Raw genomic sequence first — 27673 nt, 5'->3', positions numbered from 1 at the left:
TCCATAGATATATTATTTTTAAAGATGATGCCCAAGCCATCTGTCACCGTAGCCTCACACACACAGACGCATTTTATATACGATTTACAATCAGGAACCAAAGGCATGTAGTCATGTCGATAAAGTCATATCGATAAACTATACGGCCTTTTTAAAATTTAAATTTTACTTGAAAGGATTTAAAGTACCTAAAATTAACAGATAACCATTATAACATAACTCTATATACAGTGTGTAAATCCAAAACGGGCGATAAATTAAACCGGATATATAATTTATCCTTGTAAACATTAATTTAGATTTTTTTAAAGTATTTCTTTATTATGACCCCGTTATAATTATTTGGATTATTGTCTAAAGGAGGCATGGAACGCCACATATATAAAAGTTACATTATAACCAAATAAAATAGGTTTTTCACAATAATTGAGTTTATTATTATTTTATAAAATATTAATTATCCATTAGCATTTCCCGGGTGTTTATTTTAGTGAAGATATCGAAGCTTCATTAATCGCTATTCCGTTCCGCTGTGTAGAGAGTATCGATATATAACATGATTAAAATCGACAAGTCCACATCCCTAAAAACGTGCAATAAACCCACACATACACATTTTTACGCACACATACAAAGCTTGCCCACCACCAAAATGGCTACGGTTTGACGGATAAATTTTGTACTGAGAAATGATAACGTTGGGGCCTTGGAAAAATCGGCCGTATTACGTAGCTGTTTAACCATAACTTTTCTTTCGTTTTCCTTGCATGTTTGAACTTTGTAGAAACATCTTTGTTTAATTTACTCTGTTATTCTTTAAAAATTCGGAGGCTTAAAAAAATTTAACAACGTAGAATGCTGTCATGAGATATGTAACAGATTTTTAGTAAAACCATAGAGAAATAAGTAAGACAAGAGTGCTCACTCCATACATCAGTTCAGACTATTAATTTCAGTGTCTACATCTAGCATCGAGTAGAGGAACTATCAGTACTGCTACTTGACAATAGATGTAACAGTACTGATAGTTCCGCTACTCGATGCTAATAGTCTTTTTGGTACTAAAACTGATGTATGGAGTGAGCACTCTATGTATTTTTTTTCTCTATGGTAAAACCAACTGCCATTTTCAGATCTCACACATCGTCGCCCGACTGCACCGCGCCGCGCGCCGACACGTCGGCCGCGCAAGACTGAGACGGGACACGGCTGTACGGCCGCGTCACGCAGGTGTGACAGGGACAGCTTGAGCCCTCCGTGCGTTACCTTCAGTGTTGCGCTGTCTGTGAGGCTTTATAGTCCGTTCGTTGAAAACTGACTTCCGGTGTAGTAGGGTTAAAACGAAATGGCAACATGAGAAATGAATACGTTTATCAACGGGCTACCACATAACAGCTTAATTAAAGCCAAATGATCCCTCAAAACTATGTATACAAAAATGCGAAAAAAGACGTTGAAAATTAAGATTCCCGAATACCCGGACGTAAAATGTAATGATATACAAAAGAATTGGACTATAAAAGCCAGTAGAAGAGCGTACTATAGCTGTCTTCCTCCGTCTATATAAAATAAAAGAGACAGAGTAATCACAGCGCCCCATCGGAAAGACATTTGTATGAGTGAAGTGAGTCAGTGATGTGTTCATAAAATAAACTTAGAATAAAATACTCATGGTACTTCCAGTGACGTGACGTTCAGTGGACAAGTGATATTTTATCGTAAGCTAGTTATACCACGCCGCCTAGTCGACGGGCTCGATCTAGGTTTCCTATATTGAGCCCTAATCTCACATAAGACTTGCGTTGAGATGCCTAGTCAGTTTATAATGTACCGTAAAGTGGGGTAACTGGTGACAGGAGGGGTTAAAATGGACAGGAAATATTCCCCAATTGTATTAACGTGGCTGACATCAGTACACTTTTGACTATCTGTGAATCAGGATTTACCTGTCTTAGGGTCAACTAGTTATACAAAAATATTGTTCAAAGTTACCCCGCCTGTCCCCTAACGAGGCATCTCTATGCAATCTTCTGGGTCCTGTAACCTACTTCCTTTGCGATGTAGCATAAACTATGTTTACCCCATACACCCCTACCTGAATTAGCTTAGATATGTCGCAGTTAGCATCTCTTTCCTACAAAGTTATTTAGAGTGGGACAAATGCTTTTACAACTATGTTCTAGCTAAAGTGTCATTCAATAGAACTTGCTAAGTATGTAAACAAACCGCCATACTAAAATTGACACTAAATGTCAATTTACTAGTAAGTTTTGTTTACATACTTAGCAAGTTCTATTGAATGACACTTTAGTAATATAGTGGTTAAATTGCAAAAGGCCGATTAGTACATACTTGTATTTAGTATACGTTTTAACTTTGAGATTTGAACCTTACGGAGATGGAATAAGGTGTATTGTATGTAAATAAATTTATAGCTTTTTATTTGATATGTTTGATGGTTCTTTTTTTGTACAGATGCTATCAGAAATATCGAAAAAAATACAGTACTAAGAATCAACACGATTTATATGTCAGTGCGAGTTCAGATATTTTTGATTTCTAATGAGATATAATCGGCCTTTTGCACTTACTTACCTAATCAATTTTGTACCAATATAAAACGATTTTACTATTTAAATTTTAAATATGCTTAGAATAATTAGAAACCTGATTTCTTTATATTTTAACCAATGAAGTTTTAGTTGCCAAATCGTTTAGTTATGTTTGAATACCATTTGCAAGTATTTGTACTTAAAACAAGGATTGGCTGTTGATCTCATATAAATATGCGAGTTAAAACTTCACTGCTATATTATATAGTTTTGAATATTGCGATATTCACTTTAATATAACAATAGTGAGACATATTCATGTACAAATTAATACAACGTTGTTTAGCGCAGTTTGGCGTTCTTGCAACCTTGGGTCAAACACATTTCAGAAAAAGGTCACTTCTGTGGACAAAACATCAAAAGTCAACGAATGTACCCGGGACATGCTAACTGGCCACCCTAAACTAAAAATGAATTCTATGCACCTATAAACAGAATTAATTTTAGTATAAGGTTTCAATAACTGGCCAGCCTTCAATAACTATAGTGTGTCGAAGGTCTGTTTGATAACAAACATAGACAGAGAGAATCATACTATCTTTGTCTAACACTAGTACTAGCACCCAAAAGAAAAGCATGAGTATAGTTTCTTTGTTCCTATTTACTGACAAGATTTGGTTGACCCAGTATAGTCACCTTATACTAAAATGAATTCTGTTTGTAGGTGAATAGAATTCATTTTTAGTTTAGGGTGGCCAGTTACTGGCGAATAACCCTACACATTTTGAATGACCTGACAAAATTCCTGATTAGCGAATATTTTTCCTGACGCTCATATAGGTGACGCGCGACGCAGTAGCTTGTCAGCTTATCCAATTATGTTATTGATTGTATCTGTTTGTATGTGCATATATATGACTACTAATATTAATGATTATTGCCAGGGGCCTATTGCGTAACATTTTACAACTCAATACAAGCGGACGCCTCTTTTCATTCCCTTTTATTAGAAAGAGACTTCCGCTTGTATTATGAGTTGTAAAATGTTATGCAATAGGCCCCAGATTCTGTGAACCTCACCACCGGTTGTGGATCTGGGGCCATACATTGTGTAAAGTGTCTCCGTCCATATACGCTATTTCATTTTATATTTAGGAGGATGTAACCGCCACACATGTTTCACTAAATTGTATTTTATTATGTACGCAGTAAGGTTCGGAATTGAATGGTATCAGATTTATTTTTACAGACGCCATCAGATAAATCGGAAACAATAAATTTAAATCTTATAAATAAAATAAAAAGAATTTAAGTGACAACCATATTTGTATTACTGAATCGCGATTAGAAAGGGATTGAGATAGCTGTCAATCCATATTGATTTTGACGTAAGTGTATGGAAATCTGTTATTTCTAATCCCTTTCTGATCGCGGCATGATAATAAACTATTCAGTCATTTAATTCAATGCGTGTGTGGCGGCTTTAACTCTTTGCTCGTCTATCTAAGGCATATATTAATGAGTACTACGGACGTGTATGTTTGCGTTACATACAATCAGTAACAGAAGTTGCTAAGCGGGCGAAGTGTTCAAAATTACCTTGACGCGCTCTTATTCTCTTAACAATAAAGTCAAGTCAAGATCATTTTGAACACCTCGCCCGCTTAGCAACTATTGCTGCTGACTATACCTACTTTTTCGCCGGGTATTAATTACCCCGGCTACACTCACACTGAGAACTTAAGACCAGGGATGTTGCGGATGCAGATTTTTTGAAATCCGCGGATGCGGATATTTAAAGGCTCACATCCGCGGATGCGGATGTCAAGATTAGGTACTTAGAAAACGTCAAATATTACATTTTTAGTATTTTTTTATTAAAAAAAACGTAACGTTTAGTATTTGAGCAAGAATATAGGTGCGTTATATTTAATAAACAGTAACTTGGCCGACTTTTCTGGATCTAGACGATTTCGTTATAGGTAATGACGAAATTACCTATTAGCACTTACGCCGCCGCTAAGACGTTTCTGTACCGACTTGTTCGACATCCGCATCCGCATAAGCTCCGCATCGATTTTATGCGGATGCGGATGTTGAAAATAATGCGGAAGTTCCGCGGTTGCGGATGCGGATGTTCGCGACATCCCTGCTTAAGACGTGTGGGCTTTCCTTTGTTAAACATACGAGAGATAAGACAAGGCGCGTATTGTTTCGTATGGTTTTTGGCGAGAGTGTGACCGGGGCTTAATAATGGGGCGTTTTGTTTAAGGGTTAAAAGTCCTAATATTTTCGTTAAGGGTTGCCCACAGTATAGTTATCAATCTGTAGTCGCGCTAGGTAGCGGTTATAGGGTACCCGACGTGGCTCTGTGGTAGTTAATAAAATCTAGTCGGAAATTAACTTCAAGTTACGCTTTTTAATGCAATTATTTTATGTGGGCTTACGCTAAAATGGAACATGCCCCAAAATACTATTTTATATATATTTAACTTTCGTTATGACGTAAGGTATTCGTCAAAATATGATTTATTTGGTTGTGATTGTGACTACAATTTTTAAACAGGTTTGCGTTTTATAAAAGGCTAGCGACCTCTTTCAACCGAGCGTATTTGTTAGAAACAGAGATTTGCCTTTACGCAATTACAGTTTACAAGCTGTTTGTGGATGAACAGAAATCACTTTTTATCAATGAAAACTAAGTATTTTCATTTTATATTAAAATTATTACACAGTGCAATCTGAACCTAGGGAGTAGTTGCGTTCAGAACCACAAGCCTTTTATAAAACGAGACCCTAGTGGTTCATTGGTTAACCTTTTCGACGCCGTGTCAAACACAAAAGCTGTCACGCTGACGCCACGTCATCGAAGTGTCAAAACTGAAACTGAACTTTATGCATGTGCACGTAGGTCTATGTTGCTCTGTGGTCTGCGACCGATTACTCGGTCTTTGGCGTTGAACCCACGGTGCGGATATATCGGTCATTGGCGTCCAAAAGGTTAATGGAAAGCTGCAGGCTTGTAAATACGAAAATATTTTAAAGAATTATCCTAACTTTTAACATTTTTACACTGATGGACTTTAATGAATTTATCTTACTAACACAATAAAATAATTGCATTCAAAAGCGATATTTGTTCAAATGTTTATATTATAAGAAACAATATTTACGTTTAGCTGTAAGTAAGCATTTAAGTTATAACTTAGTACATTTAGGTACTTATACGAAAATCTAACCGATTTTTATAACAAAGGAGACTGGTATGTACTTGTAATTCAGTTAATGATGTTAAAGTTAATGATACATTCCCATCTGTGCGTGGATGCCACGTGTACGCGAAGAGTTAAGATAAAAACAATAAAAACCAATACAGTATTGATATTTGTGTTTTCTTTGACCTGTGCCATGTATTTATGTGCGTGTGTGTGTATCGAGTAAAACCAAAAATATGTAAAATCATTTATTACACCCAAAAAGATCTTTTTTTTTAACGCATAATAGCGTGTTACATATTGAGCAAAAACCTTAATTCTATTTCAGAATGACAATTTAACCTTTTCGACGCCGTGGCAAACACAAAAGCTGTCTCTCAGACGCCACGTCACCGAAGTGTCAAAACTGAAATTGAACTTTATGCATATGCACCTAGGTCTATGTTGCTCTGTGGTCTATGACCGATTAATACGTCTTTAGCGTTGGACCTGCGGTGCGTATATATCGGTCATTGGCGTCCAAAAGGTTAAATATATTAATTGTGACCAGTCCCAACGTACACATAATTATGTATACATAATAGTACATATTTAAAGGTGTTCTGCCAAAAAAAAACAGTACTTCGTACTTGTTTCATTCTATAGAAATACAATCCTAGTAGAAACTTGGTGTGACTTGTACAAAGTTGACACGATATTAAACATTACAAGAAATTACCTAACATTTCAGTATTATCACATTATCATGTTGTCAATAAATTATTTACATATTTATCCTTACTTACTTACTAAAATTAAAGGAATTCTAAGCAAAATATCATTATTCAACTACCTACTGTAACATGTGTCAAACACGTATTTAGTAATTTGATTTATTACAATTAAAATAATTATGACTAATCAGTGATAGTAAAAATAGTAGGCATATGTAATGTACCATCAGGAGATGCCTCATTGGTACGAGCCGAGGTTTGAACCCGCGACCTCCGGATTGAAAGTACAGGGTGGCCAACTTAGAGGTATACAACTTTTTTTTGCCGCCATTTTATTTTGGCGGTAAATATGACAGTTATTGCATGAAAATTAGTTTGTGTAGATACGGCAAATTTATTATGGAGCGTTTTACGACGGAACAACGTGTTTTAATCATTAAAAACAATAGAAACATTAAAAATAACGTTTCCCGGTCGATTAATTTCGAGAAACGGTGACATTGACTGGCCCCCAAGATCGCCTGATTTAACAGCTCCTGACTTTTTTCTGTGGGGCTATCTAAAGGGACGTGTCTATGGTAATAGGCCAACGAACCTTCAGCAATTAAAACAAAATATTCGAAACACTGTCGCTGAGATAACGCCAGAAATGTGTGAAAAAGTGATGAAAAACGCGATGAAAAGGGTTCGCATCTGCCATGCTGGTAGAGGTGGACATTTGTCTGACATTATTTTCCATGTGTAATTGCTGACCCTACATATTATATTTTTTTTATGTTTTATAGAATACAATTTCAAAAATAAAGTGTATACCTCTTATTTGGCCACCCTGTAGTTAAGAGCGTGCTTCTTACCGCTAGGCCAACAGCGCTTCCTTACGTGTATTTACGTATACCTGCGGCGGTAGCACGGTCGCATTTTTATCGCTTGTCACCATGCCTGTCACGTTCTAACAAGTATGTAAGTGCGAAAGTGACGGGCATAGTGATAGGTGATAAAAATGGAACCATGCTGCGCCCGCTGTATATCATGCATATCTTAAATCACGAAATCTATACCTACAACTACCAATTTAATATTCTGCTCACATTAATAGGACTTTATCTTACAGAACAATATTACATAGTATTATATAGGTAGGAATAAGTATCGATATACTTAAGACTTCATTTCTATATTTTAATTTACACTAGTAAATTGAAACTAGTACTGTAAATAAAAATGAAGTATGTAAAGATTACTAGAAATATTATTAGCCAGAAAAATAAAGAGTAATTAGACATCAAAAATGTTGGCTATCCTTGGCATGAGAAGTAAAAGAAATAGTTTAAGAAGACCTATTAAAGTACATATTAAAAAATACTGAATACTACACCATAATTTGAAAATAACATCAGTCTTAACAATAGGTAAAATCGATTATTCAATTGCTTATGTACTAATAAAACTACAAACGTTAAAATATTTTACATCTCAAAGTAAGGGTCGATCGTTTCTACCTAGACAAATCGATCGATTGGTAGTAACACCCTAAGTTCACATAGGGGTGGCCGGGGTTAATGTGAAAGAAGGGGCTAAAGTGGACGATGGGGTAAAAGTGCACTAATGTATTCGAACATTAAACATTCAAGTCTCGGCGGTGTCCGCAGGGGCGGCGGGGATGTTGTGCAGTTCTCGCAGGAAAAACACGTCGAAACTGAACTCCGATCATTTGTCCCACAGCCCAGCCTCCTTCATCTTCGTTTGGAAGTACTTCTCAAGCGTGTTTGCGCACCTGTTAACAAGGAATATTTTGAATAGCAAAACTTTTAGCTTAAGCTTTGGATTCCTCCGAAAACGGTGCCGTCATATGACGGCCGTCATATAGCGGCAGCAAAAGACGGCCGTCTTTACGGTGGCGACATGTGGAAAGTACCACGGCGTCATAACACACCGTCATCCGCCAAGGTCAAAGCGGCAAATTTGAAAAATGTAGGCGCGATGGGATAACGTCCCATAGAAAATTTGAATTTCGCGCCTTTTCCTACTGACAAGATTTGCTTGATCATCTATAATTTACTTGGAGGATGAAATATCATCAGAAGAGGAAAATAATCGTAGTACGGAATCATTTATTCAAATCTCGTGTCATTTATTCAAAATGGCGTCACCGCTATCTAATAAAACGTTCACGAAACTATCGACACCGTCATGACGGCCGTCATCTTACGTTAGGTTGACAATCAACGTAACGTAGCGCCGTCTAGGAAACCGCGCCATCTTGTTTACATAGGCAACGTTCTAGTGACGTCAGTCAACGCTATATAGCGGCCGTAATATGACGGCACCGTTTTCGGAGGAATCCAAAGCTTTAGCATGCATGTGTACATTTTTATATGCGGCACACACATATGCCGGGTGTGGCCTGTAATAAGAGCAAAAAATTAAACTGGTAGGCTGTACTCCTCATACTGCCCAATATTTGTTCAGCGACTTTTTGAAGTGAAAACTTCTTTAGCGGCGCTGTGCAATTTTTGTGATGGGGAAAAAATGTTAAACTCGTAACAGGTGTCACGAGACCGTAAGACGTAAGACGGACACGTGACCTGATCGAAGAACTGTTACTTCAATGTCATTGAGTTTTTCTTTATTGATTTAAATGCCATCTAGTGAGTTTCGCTCTAACTGGTATTAATATAACTCGAGTACTAACCGTGATGTGCTTAGGGGTTTCAAGTAATGCGACGAAATAACGCTAGATGGCGTTAACCTCAATTATACATAGTGCTGCAGACATTTTGCAATAGTGATTGAGTTTTCATTTCTGCCGGCACTCTCTGAGTGCAACCCGTTGTTTTTTTTTTAAGTAGTCAGGTTGAAGAGTATAGCCTACAGTTTAATTTTTTGCTCGTATTACCTATACAGGCCACACCAGGTATGAATGGTTATCAGACTTACTTGTAGTAGTCAGTCTCGGGCGAGTTGTAGGTGCGGCAGTTAGTGAAGATCCGCGTCATGTCGGCGATGAAAAGCCTCTTCGATACGTAGTAGCGAGCTTTCAGACGCTCGCCCATCGAGCGTAAATCTAAAAAATACATTTTGTTGGGGTTAATACCAGGGATGTTGCGGATGCAGATTTTTTGACATCCGCGGATGCTGATGCGGATGCGGATATTTAAAGCCTCACATCCGCGGATGCGGATGCGGATGCGGATGTCAAGATTAAGTACTTGGAAAACGTCAAATATTACATTTTTAGTACTTTTTTTTATTTAAAAAAAACGAAACGTTTAGTATTTAAGCAAGAATATAGGTGCGTTATATCATAGAGAAAAAAAATACATAGAGTGCTCACTCCATACATCAGTTTTAGTACCAAAAAGACTATTAGCATCTAGCATCGAGTAGCGGAACTATCAGTACTGCTACTTGACAATAGATGTCGCCACCGACCGGAAAGTCTTATGCTGTTGAGATAAGACTTTCCGGTCGGTGCTACATCTATTGTCAAGTAGCAATACTGATAGTTCCGCTACTCGATGCTAGATGTTGACACTGAAATTAATAGTCTGAAGTGATGTATGGAGTGAGCACTCTATGTATTTTTTTCTCTATGGTTATATTTAATAAACAGTAACTTCGCCGACTTTTCTGGATCTAGACGATTTCATTATAGGTAATGATGAAATTACCTAGCACTTACGCCGCCGCTAAGACGTTCCTGTACCGGCTTGTTCGACATCCGCATCCGCATAAGCTCCGCATCGATTTGATGCGGATGCGGATGCAGATGCGGATGTTGAAAATAATGCGGAAGTTCCGCGGTTGCGGATGCGGATGCGGATGTTCGCAACATCCCTGGTTAATACTTTTATAAGATTTTAACTTGGCAAGAAATTATGACTTAATTGACATTTAATTTAACTCTTTAAACGTCACGCCTATCGTGTGCGGCGCTTCATCGTGAACCTTATCGGAATACAGGAAATAAGGTTGATATTGGGCTGTAGCAAAGCGGGTCAATTGACGTCTTTGGCGGTCAAAGGGTTAATAAATTACGCCATAACGTAAGGTTCTTATCAAAGTTACCCCAACGGTCATAGTAGCCCCGTTTTTGAATATTATGTTTCGTCGAAAAAGTTTCTATGACGGTTTATAATGATATTGAGATTTCATGTAGTACTGTGGTACAAGCTATATTTTTATGTAACTACAGATGTGTAAGTTGCAGAAATTTGCCAAAAATCGGGAAATAATATTATAAAAAATAGAACCGCACAGTAATTGTAGAAATTTACGTTTTTTTTTTCACGTTGAAAGTTTCAATTCTCAATTCTGAAAATGTATCTTACCCATAGGATATTTGATGTGGTCGTAGTAGTCAGGCACCTCCGCCTTGTCCACCGGCTTCAGGAACGGCCAGGCGGCCGCGTGGTTTTTTACCTGCAATACATATTTAAATTGAAGTATACGTATATACAGGGTGCTTCCTGTAACAGGAGCAATAAATTAAACTAAAGGCTGTACTCCTCAAACTGACCAACATTTGTTCAGCAACTTTTAAAAATTATGAATCCTTTAGGGCGCGTGTACACGGTGCCGCCTCCGCGCCGCCGCCGCACCTTCGCACTATGTACACGAGACGCAAAAAACCCGCGGCGGCGGCGCGGCAGCGGCGCGGAGGCGGCACCGAGTACAGCCTTTATTTATTTATTTATTTTATTTAAACTTTATTGCACGAAATATATACAACAATGTACAAATGGCGGACTTAATGCCAAATGGCATTCTCTACCAGTCAACCATAGGGCCAAACAGAGATACCTTCAATTGGTGCAGAGAGAGAAAATATATTGAGTGAGTTAAAAAAAGCAAACTATACTTATAAATTACATAAATAAATAAAATATATATAAACTACCACATATTTATAAAATACATACTATAAATATAATAATGATGGATATTATTCGAACTCTTGCTTTAGCAAATGCTTACGTAACATCCGCTTGAAAGAAAACTTACTAGTAGCTTGTCTAATATTTAGAGGGAGTGAATTCCAAAGACGGCTAGCCTGGACGGCGAAAGAATGAGTCATGAAACCAGTACGGTGAGAAGGTATGGTCAGTTTGAGAATGCGGGAGGTACGCAGCTCACATCCTGGGCGCGGAGTGTCGAACACGAATTTACTTTTGAGATATCCCGGAGCAGAAGGCTCAAACAGGATCGAAAATAGGACACAAAGGATCCGGAAGGACCTACGACGACGGATGGAAAGCCAGTTGAGCTGCCGGCGGTAAAAGGAGACATGATCGTATTTACGAAGACCAAATATAAATCTAATGCAGTTATTGAGAAGACGGTCTAGTTTATTAAGCAATTCCTGAGTGACATTAGTGGTGCACACATCCCCGTAATCTATTATTGGTAACACTAAGGACTGCACTAACATCGCCTTTAGTTTTTATTGCTCCTGTTACAGGAAGCACCCTGTATACATATACATAAATGTATACATATATGATTAGTCCTAGTATACAGGGTGGATTTTCTTTTTGGGTCAGTGAGGGCAGCTACCAGATCCCGTGCTGCTACGAGAAAACGGTCTTAGAAGACCTTCCCTCGATTTCAAATTAATGAAGATTGGCTTTTACAGATTTTGGAAAAAACATACAGGGTGCGAGAAAAAGGTCATTTTTGACAAACTTTTTTTTAATGCCAATCGATCCCATTCCTATTGAGGATCAAAAGCTTGTATGGAACCAAAAAAAATCCGGCTAGAAAAGCCACAAATCGAGGATATTTGTATGAAAATGATTTTTTTTATTTTTCACCTTCTATTTTTGTATGCCAATCGATTTCATTCCTATCCAGTATCAATAGTTTCATCGGGGTCAACTTACGGTAATTTACTAAAAAGCTACAAATTAATAAAAACTTTTTCCATACATTTACTATTACGACCCTGAAAAGTTAACGTTTTCACTCGCTTAGATTTTTAGTCGCTATTGGCGACACGTTTCACGAACCGACGAGCCGTTTCAGCGCACGAATTGCAGCCGCCGCGAGCACTCGAGCCTGAGGAAGGACCCCCGACGGGCCCGAAACATGTCGCCAACAGCGACTAAAAACCTCAGCGAGTGAAACTGTTGTCGTCTAAGGCCCACTTGCACCATTTCACTAACCCGGGGTTAACTGGTTAAGCCTGGAGTTACAATGGTTACCAATACAATTTGACACTTGATTAACGGTTTAATCGCTTAACCCCGGGTTTGTGGGATGGTGCAAGTGGGCCTAAACAGTTTAAAATATGTCTCACGAAAAATTAATTTCGACTCTGAGTAATAAAAAGTATAGTATACACATACAGCGTGTAGTACGGTGCGCAGCGCGGTGACGTCGTCGGCGGCCGCGTCGGCGGGCTGCGCGCGCGCCGCCCGCCAGCCCGTCTCGCGCAGCCCCGGGATACACTCCACCGGGATACTGCGCACCTGCGCAAACAACACAACCTATTACAACCTATAGTTTTAAGTATTTTTAATGTTACTAACTTATTAAATTATATTGTAGTTAATTTTAATTTTGTTTGTGTATGTTTTATGGAATTTTATTCTGAAATAAATTATTTGAATTTGAATTTGAATTACGCGCTCGCAGCCGCGGCTTCTTTGCCGTCCCGCCGGCCAGGACGCGTACTCTCTCTTTCTCCCCACTACATCAAGCGATGACGCAATTAAATTGCATCTTGAACAGCGATAGCCAACTTGACATAATTTTACACCTCTGAAAACCAATTTCTGACAGTATCCAACCGCTACCTTGAGTCAATAGTGGCGAAAAGCTCCATAGTCTAATAGAATTAACATTAATTTCTGACATTTTGCTCCTGGACCTGTTTTTTATTTAATTTATAGTAATTTATGGTAATTAATTTTTATTGCAATTGTAATTAGTTTTATCCCCCATGTAATCCAATAATATGTATTGTAATTTAATCCATCTTAATTGAGTACCTGTCTGCATGTTAGACTTAAGTAACTCAACACCGATTAGTACGTAAGGTTTAACTGTTAGTACTAATTGTAAATAAAATAAACAAATAAACAACTGAGCCTGAGGCAGGCGTGTCTCAAAGCCGGGGCTGCAGGGCGCCGTGGTGGAATGATATCGATCCCAGTGTGCCCTCACGAACGGCAAAGAGGATGAAACGCCGGAGTGGGTTTAGTGGGTAGGGCCAAATTCTCCCCCCCTCTCGCCAAGAGAGGGACAAGGAGCGGCGAGTCCCACACACCGTGCGTAAATGCATTCCCACTCCGAAAAAAAAAAAAAAAAAAAAAAAAAAAAAGGCGTGTCTCACTCCGCGATTTCGTCGCTTTGCTACAGGTAGCTAAAAGTACATCCGTTCCACACCAATTTTGGGGAAAGCCATAAGCCGCACGTGGCGCTGTCGCCACCTAGCGGCCATATCTGTGCTGATCGTAACAGACGCGTTTTGTTAGAGAGTGAGTCTTCTGTACTTAGTACTATTATTTATTCTGTGCCTGAGGGCACAGTGTAAGTAACAGTGGGCCGACGCCTTTAAAGTTTGCATAAATGCCGACACCGCACAACACAGTAGGGTTGTCACAGGTTTTTGCTCAATTGCTCAAGGGTTAACTGGAAGAAATCCCTGAAAGGGATAAGTTCGCCTTTGTACTAATAATATGTGTTCTTTCATGTTTTATATTTCTTTTTGTACAATAAAGTATTTTACTACTACTACTACTACAACTTTTTCTCAAAAATGGACGGCTAAGTCGACGTCGCCGGTAAAAAATGGGTCGCGAAGTGCGTAGTTTATGATCAGTCAAAAAATTAGAAAGTTAAAAACGTTGCAGTCTCGATTTCGGGACTGCAATGTTGCATACAAATTCCATTATTTGTCGAGTTCCAAACTTTTTAAAAATTGAGATGGCCATATCAAATGAAGGCATAGGTCCATTAAACAGCCAAACAGATGACCAGTACTTATTATTATAATGTTGGTACCGCGACTATTTAGGTGTCTCAAATAGGTTGGCGTATTTTCAGCAGAAAAATACACTTCTTCACAGAAAAATACAATCTTTTTAATGGATTTACTTTTTTCTGTGAAAATTAGAACTTTGCTTTTTTAAAATATTTCTATTTCTTGCACCATTTTTGAGAAAAGCACTATATATGACTCGGTTGGAAGGCTACTTGCTGGGTTCGGATTCAATTAAACAGACTCCCAAGGTCGTCCGTTTAAAACGAATCCTCAGCCAGCAAGTAGCTACTTCCGTGCCTCAACAATAATGTACTATTACACAACTGCCCAAACTAATATGTGACAATTAATAAGACAGTAAGTAGTACCGAGCTTCTAACAATGGCGATGTATGCAGGCGGGCTGCATGAACCGCGCCGCAACCCGGATCATCATCTCAACTCTGACTAACTCTGAACATCATTGTAACATTACTTACTGAGACTAATACGATGAAAACGATTGAAATTTTGAGGACTAAACAAACAGACATCAATGTGTTAACTACTTGTGTTATTTCAATCTAATATGACTCATTTGTATGTAAAATAAATACTTACACCCTCTTTAAAACACGTAAGTCCGGGATGAATTTTCCTAACTTCTTTCTGCCTCATATCTATCAACTTCTTAACGATCTGAAAAAGAAAATACAATATAGATGGTCAACCGAATCTTGTCAGTAAAAAAAGGCGCGAAATTCAAATTTTCTATGGGACAATATCCCTTCGCGCCTACAATTTTCAAATTTGCCGCCTTTTTCTACTGTCAAGATCTGGTTGACCAAGTATAAATATCTTGCAACGTGGTAAATGTCCACTTTCACTTTCTCCGCCTATCGCCACGCATCTCCTATACTGTCACTCTGTGCCCGTATTCGAAAGTACTAGGACCTCTGATTCCCAGTACTTTGGAATCTCCAAAAAAATATTGTATGCCTTTTAGGTCACAAAATCTGCTAGTTGGTAGTGTTGATACATAACATAATATAATTTATTTTAGTAATACCACTGTATATATCTTGTTTGTAAATAAAAAAACAAACAATTAACTGCGGTTCCTTAACAAAAAAAACATGGTCTCACCCGTCAGAAAGTATAAACATTGAAAAAAAAAATTAAGTGCAAATAAATAAGTGAATTTGCAGGTAGGTACAGTAGAATCAGAATCAGAATCATTTATTTTGCTAGAACATTACACAGATGGTACAATTTGTCATGTCAGTAAATGGGTTACATGAATGCATGTTCTGCCTCACTTGGCATGCAAAACTTACACAGTCAGTAGCAGAAGTTGCTAAGCGGTCGAGGTGTTCAAAATTACCTTGACACGCCCTTATTCTCTTAACAATAAAGTCGCGTCAAGATCATTTTGAACACCTCGCCCGCTTAGCAACTTCTGCTGCTGACTGTAGATGTTTCTGTGTGTACCTCTTTCTGCCGGCGTATGACCGAGGTGAACTGCGTGTACACTATCCTGGGGTTGAGCTCGCAGTGCATGAGCGTGGCTCCCTATCCTTTAAGTAGCCCTGGTACCTTGCTTGCTGTAGCCTTATGTCCTTACTGAAGCCCTGCTTCTTGAAGTAACCTGTAGGTAACTTTCTATGTGTGTACCTCTTTTTGCCGGCGTATGACCGAGGTGAACTGCGTGTACACTATCCTAGGGTTGAGCTCGCAGTGCATGAGCGTGGCTCCCTCGTAGTCTTTATGTAGCCCTAGTACCTTGCATGCTGTAGCCTTATGTCCTTGCTGAAGCCCTGCTTCTTGAAGTAACCTGTAGGTAACTTTAGAAAGTTACCTAAATAATAAGAGGTACACACATAGATGTGTGTACCTCTTTCTGCCGGCGTATGACCGACGTGAACTGCGTGTACACTATCCTGGGGTTGAGCTCGCAGTGCATGAGCGTGGCTCCCTATCCTTTAAGTAGCCCTGGTACCTTGCTTGCTGTAGCCTTATGTCCTTGCTGAAGCCCTGCTTCTTGAAGTAACCTGTAGGTAACTTTCTATGTGTGTACCTCTTTCTGCCGGCGTATGACCGAGGTGAACTGCGTGTACACTATCCTGGGGTTGAGCTCGCAGTGCATGAGCGTGGCTCCCTATCCTTTAAGTAGCCCTAGTGCCTTGCTTGCTGTAGCCTTATGTCCTTGCTGAAGCCCTGCTTCTTGAAGTAACCTGTAGGTAACTTTCTATGTGTGTACCTCTTTCTGCCGCCGTATGACCGAGGTGAACTGTGTGTACACTATCCTGGGGTTGAGCTCGCAGTGCATGAGCGTGGCTCCCTCGTAGTCTTTATGTAGCCCTGGTACCTTGCTTGCTGTAGCCTTATGTCCTTACTGAAGCCCTGCTTCTTGAAGTAACCCGTAGGTAACTTTCTATGTGTGTACCTCTTTCTGCCGGCGTATGACCGAGGTGAACTGCGTGTACACTATCCTGGGGTTGAGCTCGCAGTGCATGAGCGTGGCTCCCTCGTAGTCTTTTATGTAGCCCTAGTACCTTGCTTGCTGTAGCCTTATGTCCTTGCTGAAGCCCTGCTTCTTGAAGTAACCTGTAGGTAACTTTCTATGTGTGTACCTCTTTCTGCCGGCGTATGACCGAGGTGAACTGCGTGTACACTATCCTAGGGTTGAGCTCGCAGTGCATGAGCGTGGCTCCCTCGTAGTCTTTTATGTAGCCCTGGTACATGGCCCGCGGCAGCCGGATGTCCTTGCTGAAGCCCTGCTTCTTGAAGTAACCTGGAGAATAAGGCATTTAAGGGCTCATTTAGACGGGGCGAGAACTCGCATGCGAGTTTCATTACATTGCGTCGTTTGATCGGTCGGCTGAATTGATGTAACCTCAATGGTCCGCAATGTAACTAAAATCGTATACTAGTTCGCGCGCCGTCTAAATGAGCCCTAAAGCGAGTTTTAAACTGTCGTGAGTCATAATAACGTTAAGCTAGTATTAGGATTAATGTCACGTATTTTCAGTGTAAGCGGCGAGCGGCTCTCGTGTCCGCTACTCACGCACTGTTAGTGCTTGAGAATGAAGACCTAAACTGCTCGAAATGTGGCACGAGTGAATAAAAATACATGGGTTAAACCGTGAAATTAGCTGAATTTAAACCCTTGATCTAAATCGGTTCAGCGGTTTAATCTTTTATCGTGAGGTTTATAATATTAGTAGGGATTTACATCGTGTTAACCTGCCAGCATCCTTACCGATGGCGAACTCGTCAGCGAACGACAGGAAGTGCAGGATGTTGTTCCGGATGTGGTAGTCCTTGAGATGGTTCATCAGATGTGTCCCGTAGCCTTTCACCTGCTCGTTGGAGGTCACCGCGCAGAACACCACCTCGCTGAAACCCTAAATGGAATACAGATTTAAAATCAGCGCCGACATTTTAAAACAGTTTTGACTAATTAGATAATATTAACTCACATTTATAGACGGGTCTATCTAACGCGAAATTTATTCAATTACCTTTGTTTACCGACGTTTCGACACAGGTTTCACTGGTCGTGGTCGCGGCTAAGATGTCCCAGCAAAATGTCAAAACAGAGATTTGTACAACTACCCGACGAAAAATGTATGAAAAAGACCCAAATACAGACCCAGATGGGTCGCGTTAGACCCGTCTATAAATGTGAGTTAACATATGTTTAAAACGCGAAAGTTTTAAATATTGAATTAGATAATGTTACATATGGCACCTGAATTAAATATCGGAAGACCCACTTTATATAAAGAAACCCTATTGATGATTGTTACCCTATCGTTGTGTCAAGTTTTGAACTAGGTTGTTGCTTCGTTACTTTCTAAAACAATTACATATTCATTAAATACCTAATCCAATACCCCTTTCATGGTTGGTTCTAGTTTCTGAGCCAATATAAGCAGACCCGAATAGATTTAAGAAAATTTTGAAGAGGAGAAAGTATGACATAACCGTGAATTAGATACCAGACAAGAGTCGAAAGTTGAAGAGACAAGATACCTGTGAATGGAAAGTCCTGAAGCATATTCCTCCGATTGGTCTCCCCTCCTTGATCAAAGCAAGTGTCTTGTGTTTTCTGAAACATAAACATATATTAAAAATAATACTTATTTGGAAATCAAATCAAAGTAAATATCCTGTTACCACAGAATAAATAATAGTACTAAGTACAGAAGACTCACTCTCTAACAAAACGCGTCTGTTACGATCAGCACAGATATGGCCGCTAGGTTGCGACAGCGCCACGCGCGGCTTATGGCTTTCCCCAAAATTGGGGCCGAACGGATGTACTTTTAGCTACCTGTAGCAAAGCGACGAAATCGCGGAGTGAGCCACGCCTGCCTGTTACCTGAAATGCGATCTTTGGAAAAATACTTACGGGTCAAAAACTAGCTGTGAGATGTATTCTTTGGTCATTTCTGGTAACTGATGGGAAAAGACGTTATGAAGACCTACAAAAAAAAACACTTCTTATAAGTACTTCTATGTAAGTTATATTTTATCATGAAAAATATGTCCTCGGTTGACTTGCTTTGAATGGACTTATATCTAACGGGACATAGACCGTGACTTCGAGCAACACCGGGAAGGGAGACGGCATTCATACTATTTCCCCTCTGCCGAAGCATAGGTACAACCATAGAGAAAAAAATACATAGAGTGCTCACTCCATACATCAGTTTTAGTACCAAAAAGACTATTAGCATCTAGCATCGAGTAGCGGAACTATCAGTACTGCTACTTGACAATAGATGTAGCACCGACCGGAAAGTCTTATGCTGTTGAGATAAGACTTTCCGGTCGGTGCTACATCTATTGTCAAGTAGCAGTACTGATAGTTCCGCTACTCGATGCTAGATGTAGACACTGAAATTAATAGTCTAACTGATGTATGGAGTGAGCACTCTTGTCTTACTATATTTCTCTATGGTACAACTGTACCCATGGCGGTGCGTGTTGTGACTCGTCCGTACACAAAAAGAGGTGTGCAAGATTTGTCTTTGACATGTGTTATTTTCTATGTATTTGAGATTGCAGTTTGTATGTAGTGAGTGAGAAGTGCGTATGTGCACGTCTCCTCCCGTAAAAAATGGCAGAACGATTTGTACGGTAAGATATCACTTGGGTTCCTCCCGACATGTCGGAGGCCGGTGTTGCTCGAAGGTACATACAAAAGGTAATCTTTTGTATTGTTCACGGTCGATATAAGTCTAGTGAAACTAACCGTGAATCATACAAAACTGTTATTGCCTTGACTGCACTCTCGCCCAGCTAATAGGCTACATGACTAATTTTCATTTATTAAAAAAAATTAAAAATTAAAATTAATTTATTTCAAGCTATTTGGCTCATATTTATGGTGTCAATCGATCGGGTTTGTTTTTAGGATCAAATGTCTATATGGGACCCATTGCATTAAAGCAAAACAAAAGTTAGAAATTATAGTCAAATTCCGACAGTCGCACTTCACTCGCGAAACGCCCCTCACAAAAGGATAAGTGAACGTGACGTCAAGGTCACTGATATTCCATCTTGTAGTATAAACAAAACAAGAAAATTGCGTTTTTGTCCGTGAAATATTGCGTTTATGTATATAGTTGCTATACAATATTTCTTTGGATAAAATGTATGGAATCTAATGGTACCTATCCTTTACTTTTATCGTTTTTGGAAGTTAAAAAAAAACTTAAATTTTGAAACTTTCTGGTCCTGTATTTTTGTAACATATTTTATTTTATTATCCACATTATTGTGATAAATTGCTCATTTGCTATCTATTTTACTAGATCTTGTTATAAAATTCAACATGTGTCATCATCCCTATTCTAGCTTAAATCTACTTAACGTGTGTTACCTAACAGGGATGTTGCGGATGCCGATATTTTGACATCCGCGGATGCGGATTTTTAAAGGCTCACATCCGCGGATGCGGATGTCAAGATAGGTACATAAAAAACGTCAAATATTACATTTTAGTCATTTTTATTTCAAAAAACCGGCCAAGTGCGAGTCGGACTCGCGTTCCAAGGGTTCCGTACATTAAGTCCCACTCACGCTTGACTGCTAATTTCTAATAGGTTTTTTGGCTAATGACTAAATTACCTAGCAGTCTAGCACTTACGCCGATGCTAAGACGTTCCTGTACCGAACTGTTCCGCATCCGCATTAAATCCGCATCGATTTTATGCGGATGCGGATGTTGAAAATAATGCGGAAGTTCCGCGGTTGCGGATGCGGATATTCGCAATATCCCTGTTACCCACAGACAATCCAACCTCTAGACATAGCATAGTCGCGCTACCCCCTCTGCCACACATACGGTAACGTTACTCCATCTTCGAGTCAATCCCGTGCCGTGATTGGTCCGTGTCTTTGAACGGACCAATCACGGCACGGGATTCGCTCACCTCGTCCCCCCGCACCCCCGTATTTTTGGCAGCATCGGTTTCATGAAAGAATTGCCCTAAGCTCAGTCTAGAGGTTGGATTGTCAGTGCTGTTACCTAACTTACCTATGAGCCACAGCATGGTTTGCTTGTTGACGGGTCCCGTGAGAGAGTTCCCGATGACATGGAACTCTATCATCTTTCTCTGTTCCTCCACTTTTGCGGCCTCGTCGCGCGGCGCTTGCATTTGAAACAACGCCTGCAAGTAAAAAACCGGCCAAGTGCGAGTCGGACTCGCGCACGGAGGGTTCCGCACCATCAACAAAAAATAGAGCAAAACAAGCAGAAAAACGGTCACCCATCCAAGTACTGACCCCGCCCGACGTTGCTTAACTTCGGTCAAAAATCACGTTTGTTGTATGGGAGCCCAACTTAAATCTTTATTTTATTCTGTTTTTAGTATTTGTTGTTATAGCGGCAACAGAAATACATCATCTGTGAAAATTTCAACTGTCTAGCTATCACGGTTCGTGAGATACAGCCTGGTGACAGACGGACGGACGGACGGACGGACGGACGGACGGACAGTGGAGTCTTAGTAATAGGGTCCCGTTTTTACCCTTTGGGTACGGAACCCTAAAAATTACATTTTATAAGATTGCAGAAGATGCAACATTTTAATCCTATCTTATAACTTTAAACGAGCAATTCTTGTATATTTATTTATTTATATGTAATATTTCGGGGATCTCAGGAGCGGCTCTAACGATTTCGATGAAATTTGCTGTATGGGGGTTTTCGGGGGCGAAAAATCGATCTAGGTAGGTTTTATCTCTGGGAAAACGCGCATTATTGAATTTTTATATGTTATTCAAGCAAAGCTCGGTCTCCCAGATATTGAATCAAATAACCGATACTAAGACGTGAAGCCCTTTCAAGATTACATATACTTATTCGATAAATTTGAACGCGTGGAACCGTGATCTAGGTCGCCTAACGGCTCGGCCACGACATTGCGCGACTGGCGACGGCGGCAACCATAGGTTGGAGCGAGACACAGCGAAACTTTCGTGCCCACCTATGGTTGCCGCCGCCACCGTCGCCAGTCGCGCAATGTCGAGGCAGAGCCGTAAGAGGTTATAAGACGCAAATGCTGAAGATACTGGTTTCCTCGGGCATAGGAGTATATGACATAAATTGATTTCAGTTTATCGTAGAAATAGGGTTGAAATTGTTTATATTTTGATGACGGCGTAAAACTTCACATGGCGACCCTGCCACAATGTGATATTAAAAATAATCGTAAATAGCCTTTGCGTGCGGACTTTTAGACGCACGGCCGGTTTCCATCCTTACTTGGTAGATATTCCACCAATTCGCACGAAGCGCTTTGCTTCCTCGTTTCTTATGCGCACTGCCAAGGAATGGAATTCCTTGCCGGCGTCTATATTTCCGAGCTCATATAACCCGGCAACCTTCAAATCAAGGGTGGACAGGCACCTTCTGGGCAGGCTCGCGCCATCGTAGGCCACGTCTTCGCCTCGGCTAGTCTGTGGCCATGAGTAAGCCCATTTATAATATAAAAAAAAATAGCGCCCGCACTTGTAGATTTCGTGAGTGATGGCTACTCAGGTTTACAGAAGATATAGACGACTACGATTAGATATATTTGACGACCGGTCTGGCCTAGTGGGTAGTGACTCTGCCTGTGAAGCCGTGGTCCTGGGTTCGAATCCCAGTAAGGGCATTTATTTCTGTGATGAGCACAGATATTTGTTCCTGAGTCATGGTTGTTTTCTATGTATTTAAGTATTTGTATATTATGTCTATCGTTGTCCGAGTACCCACAACACAAGCCTTCTTGAGCTTACCGTGGGGCTTAGTCAATTTGTGTAAAAATGTCCATTAATATTTATTTATTTATTTATTTATATAGGCGTAGTTTTGTGTCATGTTGGCTACTCACATCGGGCCCGCACATGTAGGCGGGGTCGGTGATGGTGGCCACGATGTCGGCCACGCAGCGCTCGCTGACGTCATCGGCGCAGTCCTCCACGACCCGCCGCCGCTTGCCGCCGAAGGCGCTGCCCGCCTCGCCTCGGCTTTACAGAAGATATAGTTGTGTCATGTTGGCTACTCACGTCGGGGCCGCACATGTAGGCGGGGTCGGTGATGGTGGCCACGATGTCGGCCACGCAGCGCTCGCTGACGTCATCGGCGCAGTCCTCCACGACCCGCCGCCGCTTGCCGCCGAAGGCGCTGCCCGCCTCGCCTCGGCTTTACAGAAGATATAGTTGTGTCATGTTGGCTACTCACGTCGGGGCCGCACATGTAGGCGGGGTCGGTGATGGTGGCCACGATGTCGGCCACGCAGCGCTCGCTGACGTCATCGGCGCAGTCCTCCACGACCCGCCGCCGCTTGCCGCCGAAGGCGCTGCCCGCCTCGCCTCGGCTTTCGGCGGCGCGTTTGAGGGACTCTTGTTTTATTGAACCTGTTTAGACACAAAATAGGCACATAATAGGGTGTTTGACTGTATTTAAATTTTTTTTTAATAAATCTGCAATCGGCTGTTCTAGCCATAATCAGATGGTTTATGGTTTTTTTTAAATTATTATTTAGGGTGGTGTTCCACTGAGCACCATCACCAGTTTGCGTGGGGGCTTATTGTCTCTGATCTAGCCCTAGAATGTGCCATCTTTTTAGCCTCGGTATGTAGTCTTGTTCGTTTAACAGGTTTCTGGCTAGTTCGTTGCAGTGGTTTTGAAGTATTTCCTTGTACTTTTTGCTGTATTTGTTTACCTCTTGTTTTATAGTTGGCATTTCTGTGTATTCATGTATTTAAATTATTTTACACCATTCATGAAATAGAGCACAAGAAGATTAAGGTGGTTCGATTTTCATACAAAATTCAATCGACTTTCATTAAGTAACTACACACTATTACTACATAAATATTTCCGCATTTATCTTCTTTCGAATATTCATTTTCGCTAAATGAATAGGAAAACAATGTTTCATACAGAAATCATGCAGAAATCATAGTTAACTTTTCATCAATTTTACGTATGTGTGCGTCACAAATGTCGTGTACGGATACATTTGCGACGTTGCCATACCATTTCCGACGTTGCCGGGCTGACCACGGCGCGAATTTGAAGTGCCGTCATGTTTAGCGCAATTTTGTTGCACTACCCGATTTTGTTGAATAAGTACCCGAAGTTCGTCAGCTTAGCTAAGAACTATCATGGCGCTTTTTGTAAACAGTCGCTTTTTTGCTTACAAACGGAAGGTTCCCGGTTCAAACCCCAGTCATTGTATGCTGGGACATAACTTTTTGTATTTTTTTTTACACCTAAATTTCGTGTTGTGTTTTTTATTTTTATTTAATTTTTCTTATTTTCAAAAATCGATGGATTAAGTATGGGCTAAGCGTATTCGTTTAATTTTTACAAAGATAATTAGAAATTATACTCTACCTAATCTTTTTGATTTTTACAATCAGGACATCCTCACAGCAATAAAAAAGAAATGTATAAAATTTCCTGTGGTTGAAAATAATGGAATTTTGTCTATGAATGAAAAACACAATTATTACTAGTTACTACCAGGTATGTAAATTATAACTTGATTATAACTTTATTAGAATCCATATTGTTACATCATCTTTCTTCCTAATATTTTTTTCTATCATGATTCATGATATTATATTTCTTTCAGGTACAGGGACTACTACGGATAACAAATATAAAAAAATGTACTGTAGGTACTTGAATTAAAAAAAAAATTATTTCCTTTTATTTTATTTTACAATTACCTACTACTTTATTAGAGGCTGGGCAGTAAGGGATTGCTTTACTTGTAGAACAAACTATTAGCGCTTTAAAAAAAACTGATACCTGACACTTACAAACTGGACTTCCTTGGGCTTTTCTACTAAGAATCGTCAGTAGGTATTCTCCATCCTAGCATAAAAAGATATCCTAAAATGTCGGTCATCACGTCAGGTTTTAGTATCAAAAATGTTTCCCAGCCTGCGTGACGTAGCGGAAACTAAAACTTCTATACAAATATTTGGGACATAGTTTTTATATTAGCTTCAGGATTCAACAAGAATATGCTAGTGATTCTGAGTTGGAAGAACCCAAAAAGATCATAATCTGTGAAAATCAGGTATTGATTTTTTTTTTGAAAACGTTGATAATGTAATTTATTGAAAATAGCTACCCGCCCCGGCTTCGCACGGGTTAACCAATTATACATAAACCTTCCTCTTGAATCACTCTATCTATTAAAAAAAACCGCATCAATATCCGTTGCGTACTTTTAAAGATCTAAGCATACAGACAGACAGACAGAAAAGCGACTTTGTTTTATACTATGTAGTGATAGTGATGATGATGATACTGAATATCTGGGGGAAGCGCTGGTGGCCTAGCGGAAAGAGCGTGCGACTTGCAATCCGGAGGTCGCGGGTTCTAACCCCGGCTCGTACCGTCGTACCAATGATTTTTCGGAACTTTTGTACGAAATATCATTTGATACCTATTTACCGGAACCTATTTATATACCGATACCTATTTTTCGGTGAAAGAAACCAATGTGAGGAAACCGGACTAATCCCAATAAGTTTACTCTCTGGGTTGGAAGGTCAGGGCAGTCGCTTTCGTAAAAACTAGTGCCCATGCCAATTCTGGGATTAGTTGCCAAGCGGACCCCATGCGAGGAAGAAGAGATTGAATATCTGGGAGACCGACCAAAGCTCAGAAAATATCAACTCAGATATAAAAACCCAAAAATGCGCGTTTTTTCACAGATCAGACCTAGCTAAGAGATCAAACCCCTTATAGCAAATTTCATCGAAATCGTTAGAGCCGTTTCTGATATCATCATAATATATAAATAAATATATATATAATAATTGCTCGTTTAAAGGTAAGATAACACAAAAAGGACAAAAATAAACAAAAAGAAATTACCTACTCGCACCAGTCTTGAACCCCAATCCTCTTGCACGTATTTCCACGAACATACTGTAACGCTATTGCAGTATACTTACGTTGTGTGAAATTGTCTACTATAAGCATCACGGAAACACTGCTTGCATGTGTGAGTTATAGTAGGAAAAAGCATGACAGCAACACTCCGTCGACTTTAAAGGGTGGTTTTTGCACAATGAAGTATTCAATGTTTATATTAATAGTTCAATATTTACTTAAAGAGTTCGCTAAACATAGTTTTAAGTATACAAATACCAAGACCATTCCATAAAAATATTAAACATGAAATTTTGCGAAAGTGGCACCATCTAGCGAGGGTTAAGCTTTGAGTAACCTAGTCGAACCACCTTAATAGAGAAACGTACACAGCAGTTATTTTTAGACACAATTTATATTTTAAAACCCGTATCAAACTCTGAAGAGTAGGTAATTTGATTGTGACGTCGCATGCTAGTGTTTCATATAAATTCCATAACAGCAAAATCGTTTTGACAGTTCGAAAAAAGATACTAATTTGACTAGTAGTCAAATACCTTATTGAATGTCTACTGTAACGTCTGTAACTCTCGCGTCCCGACGCGATGGACAGACGGACAGTGGAGTCTTAGTGATAGGCTCCCATTTTTACCCTTTGGGTACGGAACCCTAAAAAGAACTGTGATAGGGATCATCATTCCACGCGAGAGGTATAGGGAATCGTTAAAGCTTTGGATTCCTCCGAAAGCAGTGCCGTCATATAGCGGCCGCAAAAAGACGGCCGTCTTTACGGTGACAACATGTGGAAAGTACCACGGCGTCATAACACACCGTCAGCCACCAAGGTCAAACGAAACGTATCCAGGAGAGAAAATGGACGACCTTGATTTAGCTTTAATAATTTACTTGGAGGATGAAATATCATAGAAGAGGAAAATAATCGTAGTACGGAAGATCACTTATTCAAATCTCTTGGTACAGAAGGTGCATTTGAGATTTTAGTACAAAATGGCTTCACCGCTATCTAATAAAACGTTCACGAAACTATCGACACCGTCATGCAAATGGCGGCACCGCTTTTTGACGTTACGGTGTCAATCACCGCCCTCTAGGAAACCGCACCATTTGGTTTACATAGACACCGTTCTGGTGACGTTATTCACCACTATACGATGGCACCGCTTTCGGAGGAAACCAAAGCTTAAGTGGAGGAAGATGATTGATTATGATGAAGTGCCAACATACCAGCAGAAAGCGTCACGGTGGTGAACCCATCCTTGCTGTCGCCGCTAGTCGTCACCCGCTCGAACTCACCCCGCCGCGGCGCTGCAAGTTATCAAATATGATGATGATGATAGAAGACAGGGGTCTAGGGGTAGGGTTTAGGGGTTTTAAGGGAAATAAGAGGGAAATTTATCTGTCTCGAGGCAATACTCTCGACTATGATCGAAAATTGGGTAGGGTTTAGGGGTTTTTAGGGAAATAAGAGGGAAATTTATCTGTCTCGAGGCAATACTCTCTACTATGATCGAAAATTGGGTAGGGTTTAGGGGTTTTTAGGGAAATAAGAGGGAAATTTATCTGTCTCGAGGCAATACTCCCGACTATGATCGAAAATTCCGATATCAAAATTATTTTAGAAATGTAAACCGCGAACACCATTTGTGTCGATATTAAGATTTTTTTTAAGTTTTACCTCCAGAGGTCCAGACCAGTCTGGACTATAGTTTTTTTGTAATGCTAAAAAAAACGAACTATATTCTTGGAAACTTTTAGTTAGTTGTTTAAGTTGTTACGGTAGTTGTTTTTAAATTAAGTACCTAGTGTTTT

At 39.9% G+C, this 27673-nt stretch overlaps 2 protein-coding genes across 2 annotated transcripts in view; one reads left to right on the top strand and one right to left on the bottom strand.

Moving 5' to 3' along the window:
- LOC134654622 (E3 ubiquitin-protein ligase goliath-like) overlaps positions 1-1271 on the top strand; it is a 60535-nt gene extending 59264 nt beyond the window's left edge. Inside the window, exon 11 of the mRNA XM_063510089.1 lies at positions 1134-1271. Coding sequence (XP_063366159.1) covers positions 1134-1197 — 64 coding nt within the window. The 3' untranslated portion in view covers positions 1198-1271. The remainder of the gene's footprint in view (positions 1-1133) is intronic.
- Positions 1272-8023: 6752 nt separating this feature from the next.
- LOC134654629 (histone acetyltransferase KAT2A) overlaps positions 8024-27673 on the bottom strand; it is a 32704-nt gene continuing 13054 nt past the window's right edge. Inside the window, exons 9-20 of the mRNA XM_063510102.1 lie at positions 27089-27169; positions 23186-23361; positions 20996-21128; positions 18863-18935; positions 18484-18559; positions 17708-17852; positions 17079-17239; positions 15067-15144; positions 12828-12950; positions 10812-10902; positions 9418-9544; positions 8024-8254 (exon numbers count right to left, since the gene is read on the bottom strand). Coding sequence (XP_063366172.1) covers positions 8188-8254; positions 9418-9544; positions 10812-10902; positions 12828-12950; positions 15067-15144; positions 17079-17239; positions 17708-17852; positions 18484-18559; positions 18863-18935; positions 20996-21128; positions 23186-23361; positions 27089-27169 — 1331 coding nt within the window. The 3' untranslated portion in view covers positions 8024-8187. The remainder of the gene's footprint in view (positions 8255-9417; positions 9545-10811; positions 10903-12827; positions 12951-15066; positions 15145-17078; positions 17240-17707; positions 17853-18483; positions 18560-18862; positions 18936-20995; positions 21129-23185; positions 23362-27088; positions 27170-27673) is intronic.

The sequence above is a fragment of the Cydia amplana genome, chromosome 15, assembly GCF_948474715.1.
Source record: "Cydia amplana chromosome 15, ilCydAmpl1.1, whole genome shotgun sequence".
Lineage (NCBI taxonomy): Eukaryota > Metazoa > Arthropoda > Insecta > Lepidoptera > Tortricidae > Cydia > Cydia amplana.
This window is presented reverse-complemented; position numbering and strand designations above follow the sequence as displayed.